Genomic DNA, 21,009 nt, shown 5'->3' with positions numbered 1-21,009 from the left:
TTCATTTTTATTTGTGTAGTATTCTAAAAAGCCTTCATGGACATTTTTAGTTTTATAGCATAAACCTCTGCCAATGGGGCCAGATCCAGTTTTCTGAGTTTGATTTTAGAAGGCTTCCACCATCCCTGACTTAAAGGGAAAGGAAAACTTGGGATAAAGATATAGCCATGGGGAACTGTGTTCTCTTCTTTACAGAAGGACTTTTTATCCATTGAGCTGGTCCATGGCAGAGTGAAAGTTACAGTCGACCTGGGTTCAGGGCCCCTTGCTCTTATTACAGACAGACGTTATAACAACGGAACCTGGTACAAAATCGCCTTCCAGCGAAACCGGAAACAAGGTAGGTGCACAGATGGACACACCTGCTGTTGGTTACCCTCAGAGGCATATAAATCTTCTAAAAGCAGCAATCTTTATTCTCCTTTATTTTTCTAGGTGTTATTGAATGATATTCTAATTAAAAGGCATTGTCCTTGGAATGTTAAGCAACAAAATTCACGTTTTGCTGGAGGAATAGTAGACTTTTATTTGTCTGTGGTCTCCAAGTCCATTACTTAACATGAACTGCTGAATTGGAATGAAGAATGAAATCCACTCTGTTGTCTTCCACACACATCGTGCTATCATGTATTGATGTGTTTTCTGGATTTATTGACTTTTGTAGAGAGGATTTTCACTTGTCCTTTAATAGCCAAGAACATTAGCTGGTCCAATTTGCAGAGTTTAAAAGAATATGTCTTTGTAAAACGAACTTTGTTGTCAGAGTGTGCATTTTACTTTAATGTAGAAAGTGATTTTCATTTTCTTACCTCTTCCTTTCAACCTCCTTTTAGGACTCCTCGCAGTTATTGACACACATAACACCAGTTACAAAGAAACCAAGCAGGGCGAGACTCCGGGCGTGTCTTCCGATCTCAATCGTCTAGATAAGGATCCGATTTACGTGGGTGGATTACCTCGGTCAAGAGCTGGAAGGTACTGCAGCATTTCCATGTCCCTAATTTCCAATTTCCAATTATATTAGTTTTTCTAGGGCTACCATAGCAAAATACCACAAACTGGGTGGCTTAAACAGCAGAAATTTATTCTCTCCTGGTTCTAGAAGTCGAGGTGTTGTCAGGGTTGCTTTCTTTCAAGGGCTATGGGCGAGAATTGGTTCTATGCTCCCAGCTCCTGGTAGCTTTGGTGCACCTCAGTTCTCAGATGATCTCCCTGTGGCTTCACATCTATGCCGGTGTCACTGTGTGTCCAAATATTCCCTTTTGATAAGGACCTCAGTCATGTTGGATTAGGATCTTCCCTAATGGCCTCATCTTCACTTGATTGCCTCTGCAAAGACACTTTTTCCAAATAAGGTCACATCTGCAAGTGGAGAGATGGGGGTCAAAACTACATCTTTTGAGGGGACACAATTCAACCTATAACATCTGCTCTTACTCAAAGTACGCTATGCCATAGAAATTAATTGGTAAGTAAAGCAAACCTTCTGCAGAAACATTAATAATTTTATATTTATTGCCTTTAGAACATCTAAAAATGGTTACTGTGTGATGTCTGGAGACCCCACTTGCTGTTATACTCCCCCCTGGTGCCTGGACATTTTAGAGTAGTAGAATCAATCTCTCTCTCTCTCTCTTTTTAAGACAAGGCCTCACTCTGTTGCCTGGGCTGAAGTGCATTGGCATCATCATAGCTTACTGAAACCTCCAATTCCTGACCCCAAGCGATCCTCCTGCCTCAGCCTCCTGAGTAGTTGGAATGACAGGTGCACACCACCAGGCCAGCTAATTGTTTGTTTGTTTGTTTCTGTAGAGACAGGGTCTCACTATTGCCCAGACTGGTCTTGAACTCCTGGGCCCAAGCCATCTTCCCCGCCTCAGCTTCCCCAAATCCCGGGATTACAGTCATGAGCCACTGCGCCTGGCATAGAGAAGTAGAATCTCTTTACAGGGAAAAAAAATCATGCTTTCTGTAGATGTATCTAGATTCCCCCTCTGTGTGGGTAGAGTGAATGATGTATGTGAAAGTTGAAAGACAGCCTCAGGAGCCTGATGAAAGATGGTAGAGGAGAGAGACAAAGGAGTCCTTTTGTAACACTGATTCATGTTTAGCTTTGTGACTTTAATGATTTACATAAATTTTTTTGTCATTTATGTAAGTCCAGCAGTGAGGGCAAGACAGCTTCCAGGGTGTAGGATCATCAAATGTGCAAACTAAGTCACCCAGCCCAGTGGTTTTCAAATGTATGTTTGTAGCAGTGCCCTGTTTTTAGCCCGGGTTCTTTGCAGAAGGCTAATATGTGGCACAGAGGTGCAGCCATGCGGAGGCCACAGGTGAGCAGCCTGGATCCACTTCCCCGCTATCCCCTTCTCTTTGCCAGGAATCTCTCAAAGTGCCCAGGAGCACAACTGTAACCACAGCCACCTCCTGGTCTTAGACATGAATACATTTAAACCTCGGGAAGGCCGGGCCTGATGACTTAAACCCTGTAATCCTAGCACTCTGGGAGACTGAGGCAAGATGATTGCTTGAACTTAGGAGTTCAAGACCAGCCTGAGTAAGAATGAGACCGGTTTCTACTAAAAATAGAAAAATTAGCCAGTCATGGTGGCGCGTGCCTATAGTTCCAGCTATTTGGGAGGCTCGGGCAGGAGGATCACTTAAGCCCAGGAGTTTGAGGTTGCAGTGAGCTTTGATGATGCCACGGCACTCTAGTCAGGGTGACAGAGGGAGACTCTTGTCTGAAACAAACAAATAAACAAAAACAAAAATGAAACCTCAGGGAAGCTGGTCACATGCCAAGTCTTACCTCTCTGCCAAGACAGAGCCAGGACTGGAAGGCTGTTTCCAAATCCCATCCCAGGTATCATTCCCTATTTCCTGCATGGGGAATAGCACATCTATGTGCTATGACAGGTTATGTACTTTGCCCAAATGGCACACAATGTAGATGCTGGAGCAAAGGACAGAAGCCCAAAGCATAGACTTTCATAGTAAAGAGGACTCAGGTACCATCATGGCTGTCTCCTCATTTACACTGGAAGAAACTGAGATCCAAAAAGGTTTAAATTGGCTCCAAATCATGCGGTTGCTTCATGGTCCACAGCTGATCATTCAACATGGACCAAAACAGTGAGGCATGACTGTAACCGGAAGTCATGCCATTGCAGGGTTCCCCTGTGACTAGCTGATGCAAAGGGTGCAGTCTGGAGATGGTCAGTATTCTCCGTATTTTGGAGCTGAGAGCCTGGCCACGCTACAGCCTGACCCCAGCCAGGAGTGTGGCAACATCTGGCAAGAAAAATACGGTATCGACGTGGAGGCTAAGAAATAGGGTTTGGGATAAACTCAGACTTCACCAGATGCAATTATTTCCTTTTGGACAGAGTTCATGAATATGCAGTATTAATAACAGCCAGTGGCTTCTCTGGCCATCCAATCCCAGCACTATCTACACTTGTTCCCATGGGAGGAAAATGTTCTACTCCACACGGAGACTGGATTCTAATCTCTGGGCATAATTTCCTTATGACAGTGCACTGCCTTTCTTATAACTGGCTTGTGTTTTAATGAGTGTATTTAAATTGTCGTAACTGTGAGACTCCCTTAAAATAGTGAACATATTTGCATGTAGGTGGCTGTCAACATAGCCACACTCTCTAGGTCAAATCCCTTCCTCTAGTCCTCAGGAGAGTGTTTGTTTGACCTGAAGTTCTCACCATCAATGTCGTTCTTGGAGGGAGGCCCAGACATTTCTGGAGAGTGACACACAGAAACAGGTTTTCCATAGTGTTGGTCCATTTTTATTCTTTCTTTCAAAAGTGGAACCGTAAAGTGCAAATCATGCTATGGTTTTCTCATGTCCTCGCCCGCAGGAAGGGCATCACCAGCAAAGGCTACGTGGGCTGTGTCAAGAACCTGGAGATATCCAGGTCCACCTTCGATTTGCTCAGAAACTCCTACGGAGTGAGAAAAGGCTGCACGCTGGAGGTAGGGGACATTTTTATTGATACTGGAATGAGTTTCTGTAAACATCCATTGATTTTTTGACATAATAACGTAACAAAATCTAAACCAGTGGGGTGGATAGAAAAGAGGTGTCCTCTGCTGCTGGGGACTCAGCCTGCAGGTGGGAACTCATGGTCCTTTTTCGTCCCCTCCTCGGCCAGCCCATCCGAAGCGTCAGCCTCTTGAGAGGCGGCTACGTGGAATTGCCTCCCAAGTCTTTGTTCCCCGAATCGGAATTGCTGGCTACGTTTGCCACCAAGAACAGCAGTGGCATCATCCTGGCTGCCCTCGGCAGGGACAAGGAGAAGCAAGGTCGCGGGCCGCCCCACTTGGTGAGTAGCTCCCGGGCTGCCGAGGCACGAGCTCCAGAAATGACTTTGGGAAACACTGAATGGAAAATCACTGACTCATAAATATTGAGGGTGTTACCGGTTATTTATGAATATGCATTTTTAATAAGTAAAAGTTATTATTGCTGAATGTCTTTCCCTTATGAATCGGTGATGCTTGTGTTGCATAACCCATCTTCCTTGTATAGTGACTGAGAAAAAAGATATTTACTATCTACCTCTAATTTTTTTTAAAAAACTCATTCATATCCACATGTTCTAGTCATCATTCCTCATTCTACACTTGATCATAGCCAAAAGGCCAAGAAGCAATTGTTACTCTTCATTCTAAGGCTAAAATAGCAGCCCATAACTTCTGTTTGGGTCTTTAGTCTACAGCTCCCTGAAGCAGGATTATCTCTGTTATGGGATTGAAAGAGCAGCAAGAGAAATGTGGCCTTTGCTAATAAGCACAGTGGACTAGCAGGAGGAGAAGAGGGAAGAGGGTGGTTTTCCATATTTATATTGCCATAATTATATTCCATTTCAAGAGCATCGGTGATATTTACTCTAGCCTCTGCTCAAACACATAATCTGGAGAGACTTCACAGAATGCTAATATATTGTCCCAACGAGGTAGAGCCTGTGTAACTACAATTTACAGAGCACCCTTCTTTACCGTGCAAGACATTGCTGGGTGATTATCACAGCCACCACTACAAGGTGGATGCTGCGTCCTACATTCTGCTAACGAAGAAATGGGTTCAGAGAGCCTGGTTAACCTGCCTGAGGTCACACAGCTGTTATATGACACCTGTTTGTAGACCCCACGCATGTCACGAGCCACTTGGTGAAGGACTAACAATGACTGAGATGGATTTCAGACTCCACTGATCTTTTTTTTTAATCTTTTTAAACTGAAATTTATATAACAGAAAATTAACCATTTTAAAGTGAACAATTTAGTAGCATTTAGTGTGTTCAAGTGTTGGGAGGCTACCGCCTCTCTCTAGTGCCAGAATAGAAGCCTGCGCCCATGAAACTGTCACTCCCCATCCCCACCCCTGGCAACCACCATCTGCTTTCTGTCTCTAAGGAGGGATTTACTTATTCTGGCTATTTCATATAAATAGAATCATACAAGATGTGATCTCTTGCGCCTTTAACCTGCATGTTTGTGAGGTTCATCCACATTGTAGCATGTATCAGTTCTTCATTCCTTTTTATGGCCAAATAATATTCCACTGTATGTACCTACCACCGCTTGTTTATCAGTTACTTCATTGATGTACGTTGGGTTATTTCTGCATTTAGGCTGTTATGAATAATGCTGCCATGGCCATATGTGTGTAAGTATTTCTTTGAGTTCCTGTTTTCAGTTCTTCTGAAGAACTGCCAAACTGCTTTTCTCCACTAAATAGAGTTTCTTGCAAATCAAAGTTTGTTTACTGAAGCCGCAAAAAAAGGAATTGTTAGGTTTTAGTCTGAGACTGTCGGTTCTTGGTGTGCTCATAGCTGAAGAATGACCGGACACACCGAAGTTAGGCAAGCACGAAATTGAGGTTTATTGAGGAGAGAAAGATAGGATTGTAGGGCAAGAGCAAGATGCAGGTTTACAGAGCATGGTACATAGGCCATGGATGACAACCAGACCCACTGTTGCAGCAGGGCAGGCAAAAGGAAGGGCAAAGAGAGAGCTGGGGTATGGTCAGATTCATAGGGCAGTCCCTCCTTCCCCAGGCGTGGAGAATGACAGCACGCACCTTCGTCCCTAGGAGACCGGAGTCCTCACTATCTACCTAACAGAATGACACCATCCAATACCAGCAAGGGTGTTGTGTGTGCAACACCCATATTCCCATTCTGCCGGTGGCGTTATAAATTGTTGTGCCTCTTTTCAATGTGGCAAATGATTTTAAGAGCTTTAAACATTTTCAAACACTTCAACCCTTTAATTCCACTTTTAGAAATGTTAGAAACAATTTCACAGGCAACAAAAATTAAATATTCATATGGATGGTAAGAAGCAGTTAGAAACTAAAATTTCGTTGATAAAAAGAAATTTTAATATATCTACTTATTGGTACATAACATAGCAATAAATAGGTATGAAGGCAATGTAGAAACGGAAACCTTTGGTGTGTGTAGTGGTAATAGCATGATGCAGAATGTGAATTATATGAAGAGATTAGAAAGTAATTTATTAATACAAAATTTAAAATAGTGGTGTTAAATAGTGGCACTCTTAAGGCATTGCTTGCCTATGTTAACATTCCCACATTATCTTTGTAAGATGGAAATTTAAAAAATCATAAAGTAATGTGTTTTTTTCTGGGAAATTCTCCATGCACCCCCTACCCCAGCCCTTCTTTTCCATTCTGCTGATTGACGGCCACGTTGAGGTGCACGTCAGTCCCGGGGACGGGACCAGCCTGCGGAAAGCCCTCCTGCACGCTCCCACGGGCACCTACAGCGACGGACAGCCGCACTCCATCTCCGTGGTTCGGAGTCAGAGGTACCGTCTGCACCGCAAGGCCTTGTGCAGTGAGGGGTGGCGCCTTCACCAGAGTTTCCAGCAGGAATCCCGTGGTGGTATCCCGTGCGGCTCAGTGACCGAGATCCTTAGTGTTCCAAGTAATTCTAGAGGCTGGACCTTGCTGGAATACCTCCTTGGGAGTCAATTCCATCTGCTTTGTAATAAGATGTTTGTGCTGTTTTTACAATTGAACAACCTTAACCCTGCCTTTTTCTGGAGCCCAATATAAATTGTCTTTATATTGGATTAATTCTGTGGCAAAGAGTATTATATTAATAGTGTTGATAGATTGTATTATATCAATAGTAAATAGTCCAATAGTAAATAGTATTATACCAGCATTCCTGTATATTTCCCTCCAGAACTCTAGATCAAATGTTTTCAAAGCATTTTCCTTATAGGTAAAGAGGTAAAAGAAAACTTACTCTCCCAAAAGTAATAGAATTCAATGATATTTAATAACATTCCATTCATTTCTAAAGAATTTCCAATTGTAGGTTTTAATTTTCAAGATTCACCTTTTGTTCACATACAATGTCATATTAAAATTTATCTTCAGGGAACTTTTGTTATTCAGTAAGAACTTGCTGGAATTATGTATTAAAATTGAGTTATTATTCTACTATATTTAATTCTTTGTGTTTATATTCTCCTTTGATCTTTTAGAATTATCACTGTCCAGTTGGATGAAATGAATCCTGTAGAAATGAAGTTGGGCCCATTAGCAGAAAGCAGGACAATAAACGTGTCCAACCTATACATAGGGGGAGTTCCAGAGGGTGAGGGGTCGTCAGTGCTCAAAATGAGAAGGTCGTTCCACGGCTGTATCAAAAACCTGATCTTCAACCTAGAGTAAGTGTAACTGTGCTCTCTGTATGTTTTTGCATTTTCTGACCTTGAGTGGTGAGTGCTAGCACTAATCTGCAGTCTAATTTTGCTGTTTGAGATTGCCTAAAATCCAACAAGTTCCTGAAGAACATGTGAACCCCATTGATCTATCATGGAAGTCCCCCCCAATGGACTTTATTGGTTAGAATGATTGACAGATGTGCTCTTCATACTTCTAAAACAATCACTGAACATTAGCTCCACATGATTATCCATAAATAGCTGGGGTTGAATATATTTTTGACATGATGTGCATTTCAAAGAATGTAAAGATGTTGTAATGCAAATTTCTTGATGTATTGAATTCATTGCTTTGGAGGAGCCTTTTACAGTTGGGCTACTAGCAGCTTCAGATTATTAATAGTTCCCCCGAAAACAATCACCGTATGATTAAGAACTGGAGGCCTCCGTTCCCGGTGTGGGCTTGCTCGTGAGGAGGAGAAGGATTCACACGTGCCCTTCGATTCATTCCTCCTCGCTCACCCTCTTCCCGGGGTCAGCGTGCTGAGGGGATCCAAGCTGTGCTCTGCCGGGAGAAACCGGATGTGAGCTGAGCGTCCCGAGACGGAGGGTCCCTCCTGGCTGGGCCCCCGACTTGCCTTGTGACCTCGAGCAAGGACTTGGCGCTTTGCTGATCACAGTGTCTTTCTCTGTGAAATTACCTCTTAGGTGTCCCTGAGGTTTGCAGAATGAAATGCAGCATTGGATTTCAACACAGTTATGATGTCAAAGCCTTGGCTTAGTTGTTTGTACAGACTTATAATGTATTTATTCACCCAGTTTTCTGTTCCTCCGTCATTCACGCTCCTGGAAGCCCTGAGGCTGGGGGCTTGGCAGGGCAGCACCATTTCTGTGCGGTTCCCAGCGGTTCCCAGCACGTCCCAGCAAAGTGCCAAAGGGACCCATGCAGGCACAGGACGTGTGACAAGGGTAGCCCACAACCTCCAGCCAGGGGAAGCCTGTACACAGGAAGTTAGTGTTCAGCTGAGGCCGCAGTGTGGGGAGGTGGAGACGGGAGAGTGACCGTGTCCCCGAGGCAGTGCAGTCAGGGCTGCGGGCAGAGTGTCAGCATCAGGGCCAACCCCTGGGGGTGCTCAGGAAGGGCCTGGCTGCCATTGCAAGTGGAAGCATCGAACGAGAAAACGTAAAAGGTAGTATGCCAGTCACAGTGAAGGGTGTCACTTTGGTCACTCTACGAGAAATATATTCATGGTTTTTTATGGATTTTAATTGTACATTCACCCCATGACATGGGTTCATGTATTGTTTGTGATATCTTAATTTTGAAAACACTCTATGTTTGTGTCTAGACTTTTGGATTTCACCAGCGCAGTTGGCTACGAACAAGTGGACTTGGACACCTGCTTGCTCTCAGAAAGGCCTAAGCTGGTTCTTCTTGGAGAGGACGGGGAGCTCCCGCCAGAGGCCCGCGCATTACCTGTGAGGGTGAGTGTCTTTAGTGCTGTCAGTCGGGTCCTGGGCGTTACCTGTGCGGGTGAGTGTCTTTAGTGCTGTCAGTCGGGTCCGGTCAAAGAAGGAGCGAGCAGGCCAGAGGGGACAAAAGTGGGGCCTCATCACAAAGGTGTTGGGCAGCTGGGCCTGGGGCTGTGAGAGAAATCAGAGCAGGGACGGGTGGAGAGGGGCTCTCCCGGCCATCTGGCAGATGACACGGCGAGCGTTTGTAGATCCCGCGCTGGGCTGCACCCGGCAAGCTTTTCGGCAGAGGTTCTACAAGGATTTATTATCACTTTAGATTTAGGCAGGAAAACATAAAAATTAGTACTTAGTATAAACCATTGTGCATATCACCGTTGCTTAAAATTTTTTTAAAGACTTAATTTGCTTGGGAAATGCCAGTTTGGGGCAAACGTTTTTAGTGGCAGTCATTGTTATATTTCATTTCTGCCCCTTCTGATTTCCATTTCCTTGGTCAAAAGCGTGCTCTCTAGTCATCTAGAGGATGGCACGATCCTCCACAAGCAGCACCTTCTGAGCGGGGCCAGTCTGTGAGTTCACAGCGTTGTGGTGGTGGCATCTGGCTTGGGCACTGTCGGGGCAGCCTGCAGATGCCATGGCACCTGGACCCCACCCTCTGCCACAGGATCTAGGCCCTTCCCTCCTGGCTCCTCTTGTCCGCACCTTGCACCTGCCGATGTGGACTTAGACACATCAGACTCTGAGGCCCTGCCAGACCTGTCACCTGGGGGCTCAGTTTCCCTGGCCTGTGCCGCTGCTGATCCTTGGCCACTGCATCCTGAGGACCGTTCCCAGGGCCTCAGGTCACGGCCGGAACCGAGGGAAGACAGTTAAGGCCCTTGCCCCTAAGGCCTGCTGAAAATTCGTGGGGGGACTCCAGTGTCTCTGAATTTGAGTGAGCTTGAGAGGAATTAGGTGAGAGATAGAAGCCAATTGCCTTCTCAGACAGAGCAAGGCTGGCGAGTACCTCATTTAAGCCAAAGACGAAATGAGTGCGAACACGCATTCGTGGTTGTTGCTGTTCCTGAGATGTGTGTTCGTGGGGCTCTGGCTGCGGCGGCTGAGTGTCCCCGTGCGTCTCTTTCAGGAGCAGTGTGCAGTGGACCCGGCTCCGGAGCACGTGCCTGGCGCTCACCAGTTTGGCCTCACACAAAGCAGCCACTTGGTGTTGCCTTTCGATCAGTCGGCTGTCAGAAGGAAGTAGGTGTTGTTCTGAAGTCCTGTCGAGGTGCCCCTCGTTGCTGGATGAGTCAAAGGGTTGTCTTCAGCAACAGGGTCTTTTCCAAAAGCAGCTTTGTATTTGGTGGCAGGGGCTCTGCTTGCAACCAGATGGCAGCCGTGAGAAGGCACAGAGATGGGAACACAGTGTTGGTGCAGATCACACACTGTAATCATGATTAGGCAGGGGTGCTGCAGCTTCTGCCTTTCTCCTTATGGCTGTTGCCACCTGTGTGTGTGTGTGTGTGTGTGTGTGTGTGTGTGTGTGTGTGTGTGTGTGTGTAGGGCAGGGTGTGGGCATCTGTCTACATCAATCTTCGTTCTGGAATCCCATGATTCCAGATGGAGTGTCAGTCGTCTGGACTTCCAACCCCAGACTTTCAGCACTCACTGATAGGATGCTGTTGTCTACCCAGACGCTTGCATTGTGGCCCCCGGGTCCTTAGTGCCACATATCCCTCTGGCCCCCACACCTGCCTGTCCCTGAGGACCCTCCTGCTGGGAATCCAGCTCTCCCCACCTGTCTCCAGGCCTGCAGTCCAAGGCTCCTGGAATCGTTGCTTCTCTGTCCTCCAGACCTGCAGCTCACCTCGCAGCTCCCTGCACACGCTGCCCCGGGCTCGCTGTCATTCTTCTGCAGCTCCCCCCACTGCCCTCCGTGACTTCAGCAGCCACCTAGCACTTAACCTTTCAGTCCTCTGGCTCCTGTCTATGGTCTCTGCCTGCTTCCTCTCAGCCAGCCTCTCCCATGGGCATACCTGTGGCTTCTTCGCAAGTGCCCATCCACTCCCTAGTCTCTACTTTAAAACCACCCTACTAGCTGACCTCTGCCTCCTCGTCTCTGTCCTTTCCCAGTCTGGCAGTGTGGCCGCTGCATGGAGGCCTCTAGGCCCCCAGATGGGGTCCAGGTCAGCATCACAGGTGTGCCGCTGCAAACTCCCTTTCCCTTCCCGGCTGTCCCATGCCACAAGCCCAGGTAAAACCCAGCATTTTGCCTTCTCAGACAAAACCTGCAAACCACATGGAGAGGCTAATGCATTTCTCCAGTGTGTTCGTGGCTTTTATTTTCCATAGCTCCTTACTCGTGTAGCTTCTCTTACCTCAAAGCTCTGTGCACCCCCACAACCTCGCTTCACACCTCAGCTAGTGACTTGTCTCACTGAGGGGACAGAACTCCTCCATCTGTCCACTCCCAAAAAGAGCAGCCGCTGCCCCTGCTCCCAGCCCTCTGTCTCTGCTGCTGCACGATGGAGGGCCCTCGTTCCCCCCGTCACTTGCCCTCTGGACCGTGTCACCCCTGTCCTCCCTAGGACATCCGCGCTGTTCCTCCCTCCTTAATGCATGACCCCAGCAGAACAGACAGCCCAGAGCCTGTTGGCGTTAGTCACTGTAAAAGCAGAAAACCTTTGTGCCAGAGATGCACTCAATATTTTACTCAGATAACCAAATTTACGCCTCATAGTTGTCCTATGAGGAAGGTATTATTATCATCTTCATTTTATAGATAAGGGAATTGAGGTATAAGGAGGTTAAGTTATCTGCTCAAAGTCACATGGCCAGTAAATGGTAGGGCTGGGAGTTCAAGCCCAGGCCTTGTGGCTCCGCAGTCTGTGCCCCTAGGGTAGTCTCCCCATGTCCATGGGGGACACACTGGGACCCCCAGTGGGTGCCCGAGACCAATAGTACTGAACCCTATATGCACTTTTTTCCTATACATGTGTACCTAGGATAAAGTTTAATTTATAAATTAGGAAGAGACTAATAATAGTAACTAATAATAAAATAGAACAATTATAACAATATGCCAACATCACTCCTGTTGTGCTTTGGGGAAATTATTAAGTAAAATAAGGGTGATTGGAACACAAGCACCACAAGCCACTACTGTCAATCTGAGAACCGAGGCAAAACTACCCAGTGACTATTGGGCAGGTGGTGTAGACAGCATGGATCCGCTGGACACAGGGATGATTCATGTCCCAGGCAGGATAGAGCAGGATGGTGAAAGATTTCATCACACTACTCAGAATGGCATGCAAGCTAAAACTTATGCATTGTTTATTTCTGGAACTTTCCATTTAATATTTTCAGACCTCAGTTGACTGGATAACTGAAAGCTGTAAAAGTAAAACCTGGAAGCAGAACCGAGCATGAGGGGTGCTGCTGTAACCACTGTGCCCTGCTCCCTGCCTAGGGTTCCTAACCCAAACAGAACCATCCTAGGAGATGCCGCAGTTGCCTCCACACTCCTGCACAATGGCCCTGTTTGGTTTCACTGCCAGCTCTCTTGAGAAGTGGCCTCAAGTGGCTGTCTGCCTTTTCCCTAGGGTCACCACCTCCTCTAACCACCCAGGCAGCCTCCCCCTCGCCCCAGCTGCCCTGCCAAGCCCCGAGTGCAGCCACTAGGCTCTTGGCAGCCCCCGCCTTCCGGCCAGCACAGCCCCTGCTCTCCTGGGTCCCCACGCTCTCTGCCCGCCCTCCCTCGGTCTCCTTTGCCCACTCCTCTCCCAGCGGAGAGTGCCAGGCCCCTTCCACACGACCTGCCTTGGTGGCCTTCTAAATTTTGGTGGCTTTAAAATATTTTCTAGGTACAACACCACTCTCCTGCCTAGCCCTGGCCTCTGCTTAGAACCCGACACCTCCAGGGGGACCAGCGCAGGCCCCTCAGCCTCAGCCTGCCAAGAGCGAATTCCCGCCTCCCCCCACCTGCCCTCTGCTCTTTGGCTCTTTGCCCTGGCTGCAGATGGCAGCTCCCTTCCCTCCCTGTTTGCCCAAGGCCCAGACCCAGAGATTATATTTTATTGGTTTTTTTTTCCCTTGGTCTCTAAATTCAGTCCATCAGCAAGTCCTGTTGCTTCTTCCTCTAGAACATTCCTGAATCAGTTCACCTCGTCCGTGTCCCCGTCTCCACCTGATCTAAGCCACCTCCTCCCTGGGGACTGTGGTGTAAATCAAGTCAAACCCACTCCCCCTTGTAAAACCCTCCTGTGACTTCCCACTGTGCTTAAAGTAAAATCCAAATACACCCAAAGCCTCTCCTCTGCCGGGCTGGAGCCACCCCTCCCCCACCCGGTCCCTGTGTGCCCCTGGGACCGTGGTCCCCCTGAGGGAGGCTGGACGGATGCAGCCTCCCTCCACCCTGTGGGTTACAGCCCCACGTGGCCCCAGGTGGGGACTCCTGGCTGTCAACTTAAGCAAGTTATTTTAGCATGCTCTGTATTGCCCTAAAACAGAATGAAGGCTTTTCCTGCTCAGCTTTGTAGGGGCTCGCCGCTTTCTGTCATTGGGTCTCAGCTGAAATAGCGTCTTTTCAGAGTTGCCTACCTGGCTGCATCACGGAGCCTCAGTGGGACCCAGCTGTCACTCTCTGAGGCATCTCTGGTATCAGTTTCCTAAGAGAAGGGATCTTCCTCTTGGGTCATTGCTTTACCCTCATCCTAGAAATGTTCCGGCAGACAGAGGGACACCAGTTATTAAATGAGTAGATGAGTAAATAAATGAAGGAATGAATGATGCTGTCTCCTGAGATGTCCCATATAACTGCTGAGACGGCAGTTGGGTTCTCCATTTGAGGTTGTTTTAAAAACGAGACGGGAAAGCTTCCTTGCAGCGCTGAGCTCGCCTTCCCCCGCAGGCTGTCGGTGCAGCTGAGCATGCGCACGTGGGCCTCCAGCGGCCTGGTCTACCACGTGGCCCATCAGAACCAGGTGGACTACGCCACGCTCCAGCTCCACGGCGGCCGGCTCCACTTCATGTTCGACCTCGGCAAAGGCCGGACAAAGGTCTCTCACCCGGCGCTGCTCAGCGACGGCCAGTGGCACACGGTAGGTGCTCGGGAGGGAAACGATTGCCTGTGATCTCTAGCTTGCCTGAGTCTGGTATCCCCCCAGAGAACTCACGCTCCTCAAAGGCAGGGGTCTTTTCTGCTTCTGAAATATCCCCGGAATAGACACTCAGTAAACATTGGCTGCATGAACAAAAGGCACCAGATACGTTCTGGTCTTGGCAAGGAGCAAGGAAAGCCCACCCGTGGCATGCAAGGACCGAGCCTTACATAGTGGCACTTGCTTCTTACAGCCGGACTCTGAGACACCTTCTGCCCTGCAGTGTGTTCCACCTGCAGCTTCCTCCTGTCTGCTGCCAGGCCAGTCACTGCTCATCACCAGCAAGGGGGAAATCTGAGCTGCCCTTTAGGATTTCCTTCAGGTTATTACAGCTCTCGTGAGCAGATGTTGCAAACACACAGCTGTCAAAGTTTTCTGAGATTCCTTAAAAATTACGGATGCTTTCCTCTTGCTGTAGATCAAGACAGAATATTTTAAAAGAAAAGGCTTCATGACGGTTGATGGCCAAGAATCCCCCATGGTGACCACGGTGGGAGATGGAACCACGCTGGATGTGGAAGGGAAGCTGTACCTAGGCGGCCTTCCCTCTGAGTACCGGGCCAGGAACATTGGAAATGTAAGTGGTGTTTTCTCTCTGGGGCTCATTTTACCTTTGTGGTGGTTGTGTTTATTTTGTAGAAGAGCACAGCTCTTCACATCTTTAGGTTTCAGTTATCTTGCTTGAACTTGGGGCTCGGCTGCAAAATGCAGACCTTCAGGATCATGCCCGTAGATTGTGTGCTGCGGCTTCCCCTTAGAGCACGCAGCCTTTCCTGCCTGTTATTAGTGAGCAGTTCCCTTCCTGCAGCCACTTGGCCCCAGCACGATTCAGAAAAGTCCAGTGAATTTGTATTTGCACGTTAGTAAACTCAGCATTTTAGCTTCCATGATATTTCATTAAAACAATAGAAAACACTTTCAGTGCATTGTTATCAAAGATACTCAAATGGTGGCTCTAAGTTAGATGTTCATGGGAAGTATTATAGAAATTAAATTTTAAAAACCAAAAGGTAACATTATAATGCATTTTGCTGAGACAAATTTGAAGACATATAGGAAAAATGTGTCCTAGCTTTCTCGTCATAATCACCACCATCTTCTGTCACGTGTCATTTGGCTCAGATCACCCACAGCATCCCTGCCTGCATTGGGGAGGTGACAGTGAATGGCAAACAGCTGGACAAGGACAGCCCAGAGTCTGCCTTTGCCGTGAGCAGGTGCTATGCAGTGGCCCAGGAAGGAACTTTCTTTGACGGAAGTGGATATGCAGCTCTTGGTGTGTATCAGCAACAATCACGAAGGGAACCCTTGGGTTAGCCTGTGCTCTGAGACAATGTGGATCCAAGGAGTATATGATAAGACAGGACCCCCTGGACAAAGCTGCAGGATTGCAACTTTTAGTTCAATGTCTCATTTCTTCCTATTTTCTTGAATTTTAAAGTAAAATCTATCTCCTATCTGTGCTGTCCAGATGGCCTTATGAAATCTTTGTCCCACCAGGAGTGGAGTGACTCCTGACAGAGGCCAGACATGGGGTGCTGGTTTCATCTGTAGTTTCCTCAAATTTATGTAAGGCTCGCTTGCTGTCCAAGTGAGTAAAGGCTTTTGAATTAAACATCAGCAGCATAGGATGTCTAGACCAGCCAGTGCCAGGGAAGCTCCAACAGACGCTTGGCTGGGCAGGAGAGGGAAGGGACTGTCTCTCCTGCACTCTGGGCTTCCTGTCGCCTGCCTAGGCTCGGACTCGGGCTCGGGCTGCAGCCCTGCTGTGCAGGTCCCGGGGCCTGGGCTCCCCTTAAACACCCCCTGCCAGCTTCTAGGCTCTGGTAACGCCACCTTCTCCCATTTTTCCTTTAACCTTGGGCTTGGTTCATTCCCCTACTTTTAAAACACCCAGTGTGGACTCTGATACATTCAGTAAAAGACCATTTGCCCAGTTCCTAGGTGCTAGGAAAATAAAGTCGACTATTCTTGGATGATGGGAAAGGGGTGACAGGAATCAAATCCCAGCAGCACACGGGAAGGACTGTCCCAGGTCACCCTGTCCACAGGGCGGGGCCGAGCGCCCCCAGGCCCCAGATGAAGGACCGGCTGCCTCTGCCCTGCCTGACGCCAGCTGATCGCCTGCATCTTTAAAAGCGCCACTTCATCTTACAGACGTGGGAGCCGAGGCTCAGAGGGCCGGAGGGGCTCGCTGGCGGGTTGGCGCTGGGTCTGGGGGAAGAGCGAGAGTGAGGCGCCCCGCGCCCCTGCCAGCCGGGCCCTGCAGGACCACCCCTGACTCGGCTGTCCTTGTGTCTTTCAGTCAAAGAAGGCTACAAAGTCCGGTCAGATGTGAACATCACACTCGAGTTTCGTACCTCCTCAGAGAACGGCGTCCTCCTGGGCATCAGCAGCGCCAAGGTGGACGCCATTGGGCTAGAGATCGTAAACGGCAAGGTGGGTGCTTCCTGCCGCTGGGCCCCTCCCCGCGTGTCAAGCAGTTGAGAAACAGGAGAATACTCGGATGCAAATTTCCAGTCATCACTTTAATGGAGTCAAGAAAGCTTCCATTAATATTTAAAGACAGATAAACCTAAAAAGTTTCTGAAAAATAGCTTCTTTTATATGTTTGAAATTAAACTTACAGCAAAACTGCAACTATGACACATGAATTTTTTTCCCCCTGAACTATCTGAGAGTAAGCTGCCAACCTGATGTCCTTTCTCTTCTAATACTTTTTTAACTTTTCTTTTTTTAAGAATTTTTTTTATTTTGGCATATTATGGGGGTATAGATTTTAAGGTTTCAATAAATGCCTTTCCCCCCCTAAGTCTGAGTTTCCAGCATGACCATCCCCCAAATGGTACACATCTCACTCATTATGTATGTATATACCTGTCCTCCGCCCCCCTCCCCCCTGCCCAATACCCTATTACTGTAGTACCTATGTGTCCACTTAGGTGCTACTCAGTTAATACCAGTTTGCTGGTGAATATATGTGGTGCTTGTTTTTCCATTCTTGGGATACTTCACTTAGTAGTATGGGTTCCAGCTTTAACTTTTTATTTGGAAACAATTACAGATTCCTAGGAAGTTAAACAATGAAGTTACACGGGGTCCGAGGTGGGCTCCGTGCACCCTTCCCCCAGGGTCCCCAGTAACATAGTGCATAACTGGAGACAGCATCAAATCCACGCCATGAACATCTCACAGTCCCATAGCTTGTTCAGCTGCACCAGTTATACAGACCCCCGTGCATAATAACTACACACGCGCGTGTGCAGCTTTACACGGTTTTATCACATGCAGTTTCTGATACAAATGTGTGACCATCACCATAGGCCCCAGGTGCCCCTTGCTGGCCACACCCACCCCTGCATCCCTAACCCCTGGCAGCCACTCATCGGGTCTCCCTCTGTCTAACTGTTGTCGCACCAGTGTGCTGTACGTGCATTCGTGCAGCAGGTAGTCCCTTGAGATTGGCTTTTGACACTCAGCCTAATTTCCGAGAGAGTCCTGCAGGGGCTGTGTGTACCAACAGTCCCTTCCTTTCTATTGTGGAGTGTTACTCCTTGGAATGGAGGTGCCACACTCTAAATTTTTTCATGTGGAAAGTATAATTTTTTCCCATAACTACTCTGCTGTTTCCTCTCAGCCTTTCATGTCCCTCTCACGCAGGGAACAATAGGAACTCAACAGAGCGGGCTGGGGAGGCCATGAGAAGGTCCCACCAGCCCTCTTGCCTTCTGCCTCTCCTCCTCTTACTTCATGTTGAGACAGAACTGCCTCTACGACCTGCTGCCTCTCTAGACGGGAACTTGGAGCCAACTTTTTCCCTAATTTATACTTTAAAAGAATTTTTACAAATTTTGTATCTATTTGCACATTTTTTATGTGACATCTAAATAAATCTTATCAGAAGTGTAATAGCTGTAAAAAAATGTGATTTTCTGGTATATATTTTACCACTGTTATTGCTCTTTTATTCTTTTTCAACTTTTTTTAGTGGCTGCCCAATGGTTTATAATATATATCTTTAATTTGTCACAGACCTGCTTGAAATAATACCAAATAGCTCCACGTAAAGCATAAGAACCTTCTAACAGTGTGCTTGAAATTATTCCCTCTCAGTCTGCTCAGGGTGCCAGAACAAAGCACCACAGACTGGGTAGCTCAAACTACAGAAATCAGTTTTCTCACAATTCTGGAGACTAGCTCCAAGGTCAAGGTGTCATCAAGGTGGTTTCTTCTGAGGCCTCTCTCCTGAGTTTGCAGATGGCCACATTCTCCGTGTGTCCCCACAGGGTCTTCTCTCAGTGCCTGTCTGTGTCCTACTCTCTCCTCTTTGTAGGACACGGTCAGATTGGATTTGAGCCACCCTAGTGACCTCACTTTAACCACCTCTTTGAAGGCCCTATCTCCAAGTACCATCACATTCTGAGCTTTTTGTCACCACTCTCTGCTGCAGAGCATCTGCAGCTGGTCGAGAGAAGGGCGTGAGTAAACATTAATATCCCCTCAGAGGTGTTCCCAATTAGTATGAACTGCAGCTTCAGTAAGCCCAGTAACTGCTGGAATGTCCTAAAGTGCCCTGACAATCATGCGCTAATTTAAGGATGCCAGCTGGCTGGGCTTTTCCTCATGGAGGTGGCCATTTGCACTTTCTGAAATTTGGGGAGGAGTAGAAGACCTGACTCCTTTAAGAGGCTATTTATTTTTCCTTTAGGGATGGGCATGCTTGTAGCTCTGGCTTGGACAAAGCAAAGGCATTATCTGTAACCAAAATGTTTATATCTCCATGATATTTTGAAATTAAAAAAAAAATAAGCAAAAGGGTCAAAATTTAAAGAAAAAAAGAGGCAATTTTTCAAAACTATAATTTGTTTTTCACAGTTGGCTCTCCTTTTAAAAAGAATGTTGTGATTTTATCTACTCCAAGAGCACTCACTATACAAATGCACTGTGTTCCTTAAATATGGGAAAACTCATCAAGATATGTTAACTTTGTTTAGCTCTTGTTTCATGTCAACAATGGTGCTGGGAGGATAACAGCCACATACGAGCCCAGGGCTTCCGGTACGCTGTGCGACGGGAGATGGCACACGCTGCAAGCTAACAAAAGCAAGCACCGCGTCACTCTGATCGTCGATGGAAATGCAGTTGGTGCTGAAAGCCCACACACCCAGTCCACCTCGGCGGACACCAACAATCCCATTTATGTTGGTGGCTATCCTGGTACGTACGGACACCTGCCCTGCTCTTCCACGTCTAAGGGGCACTGTCCCTGGGGGACTTCTTAGTTCAGGCACAGATGGAATAGGGATTGAGAAAGATACGTGGTTTGGGTGGCAAACCCTTTGTCCTTTACAAAAGCTATTTCAGATACCTAGGAATTCTTGGGAAACTTAACGTACACATACAAGTTCATCAGTAGACAAGACTTTGCGAACGTGGGTCTGATATCAGGTAGGCTGGATGGCTTCGCTGAGGTGAACCGTCCTGGATGACTCCTCTGGGAGTCAGTCACTTTTAGGACTGGGCAACCATTTTACGGAACAAACGTGTGGCTCTTGTCCATCTTAGGTTAGAATTATCATTTCCGATGTTCCAAGGAATTGTTACAAATCAACTGACTTGTTGTGTGACTTTTGAAGTCACAACTATGCCTTAAAAATATCACATATTAAAAGTTTTTGATGACTCCTGCTAGTCACCAAAGCCACACGTGTGGGAAATATTCTTCTAATTTTGATAGAGAACCCACCTGAGATTATTTTTGTTTTTGTGCTACCGATCTCATTTGAACAACATTAAGCAAGATTCGTCTTCCTTCCTGCACAGCTGACGTGAAGCAGAACTGCCTGAGCAGCCGCGCCTCGTTCCGGGGCTGCCTGCGGAGGCTGGCGCTGGCCAGGGGCCCGCACGCGCAGCCCTACGACCTCAGCAGCGCCTTTGAGCGACACGGAGTCTTCCCTCATTCGTGTCCCGGGACGGAGTCCTGAACTTCAGGCACAATCCCCAGTTGCAACTGTTGCTAATATCTTGAGGAGAATTATGTTTGTGAACTAAAATCTCTTCTTTCGGTTCAGAATTCATTTCCAACTCAGGTTAAGTGTTCTTAGAGAGATACGTTGTGTTTGTTGAGCTAAAACCACATGTACAACAAATACCTCCATTAAATAGTCTAAAACGTAAATTGAATTCATTGGCTCTCTTTTTTAAAGTTTTTTAATAAATCTTTGTAAAGATTGTTCTATTGATTACTTGACAGTTTTTTTTCATTTTGAGCTTTTAAAAAATAAAAGTATCACGACAGATTATAATAAATTAGAGCAGAGAATGAAGGCTTTCATTTCTTTAGGAAAACTTTAAGAACCTCAGTTTCTACAACACACAAGTGATGTCATTGGTTACATTCCAGAAGGTGGCACCGACTGTGAGCGCTGTGAGCCGTTAGAGAGGCTCCCGCAGGTCGTAGGAAGCAAAGGGGACGGCCACAGGAGACGGAGCCTCGTCTGGACTCGTCCTCGTTCTGTCAGGATCTGGCCTAACAGCGCATTTTGCCAGAAACACAAAAGAGATGCCATCACTAGTTAGCTTTTCCTTTATTGTCAATTTTTTTTTACTTGAAAATTTATAGCATCTTTATTGATAATTATAATTGTGAAATGTTGATTCAATGGAGTAC

The 21,009-nt window shown here is 47.0% G+C and overlaps 1 protein-coding gene across 1 annotated transcript in view; it reads left to right on the top strand.

Annotated features, from left to right (window-relative positions):
* The window catches only part of LAMA1 (laminin subunit alpha 1), a 91,065-nt gene extending 70,502 nt beyond the window's left edge, over window positions 1–20,563 (top strand). The window contains exons 46-59 of the mRNA XM_075993670.1: window positions 196–340; window positions 834–975; window positions 3,876–3,990; window positions 4,170–4,340; window positions 6,701–6,852; window positions 7,540–7,725; window positions 9,072–9,207; window positions 10,325–10,437; window positions 14,090–14,279; window positions 14,758–14,916; window positions 15,462–15,615; window positions 16,645–16,778; window positions 19,334–19,556; window positions 20,163–20,563. Coding sequence (XP_075849785.1) covers window positions 196–340; window positions 834–975; window positions 3,876–3,990; window positions 4,170–4,340; window positions 6,701–6,852; window positions 7,540–7,725; window positions 9,072–9,207; window positions 10,325–10,437; window positions 14,090–14,279; window positions 14,758–14,916; window positions 15,462–15,615; window positions 16,645–16,778; window positions 19,334–19,556; window positions 20,163–20,323 — 2,181 coding nt within the window. The 3' untranslated portion in view covers window positions 20,324–20,563. The remainder of the gene's footprint in view (window positions 1–195; window positions 341–833; window positions 976–3,875; window positions 3,991–4,169; window positions 4,341–6,700; window positions 6,853–7,539; window positions 7,726–9,071; window positions 9,208–10,324; window positions 10,438–14,089; window positions 14,280–14,757; window positions 14,917–15,461; window positions 15,616–16,644; window positions 16,779–19,333; window positions 19,557–20,162) is intronic.
* Window positions 20,564–21,009: the final 446 nt, after the last annotated feature.

Source organism: Microcebus murinus, chromosome 17 (genome assembly GCF_040939455.1).
Source record: "Microcebus murinus isolate Inina chromosome 17, M.murinus_Inina_mat1.0, whole genome shotgun sequence".
Lineage (NCBI taxonomy): Eukaryota > Metazoa > Chordata > Mammalia > Primates > Cheirogaleidae > Microcebus > Microcebus murinus.
The sequence above is the reverse complement of the archived record's forward strand: the minus strand, read 5'-3'. Positions and strand labels throughout refer to the sequence as shown.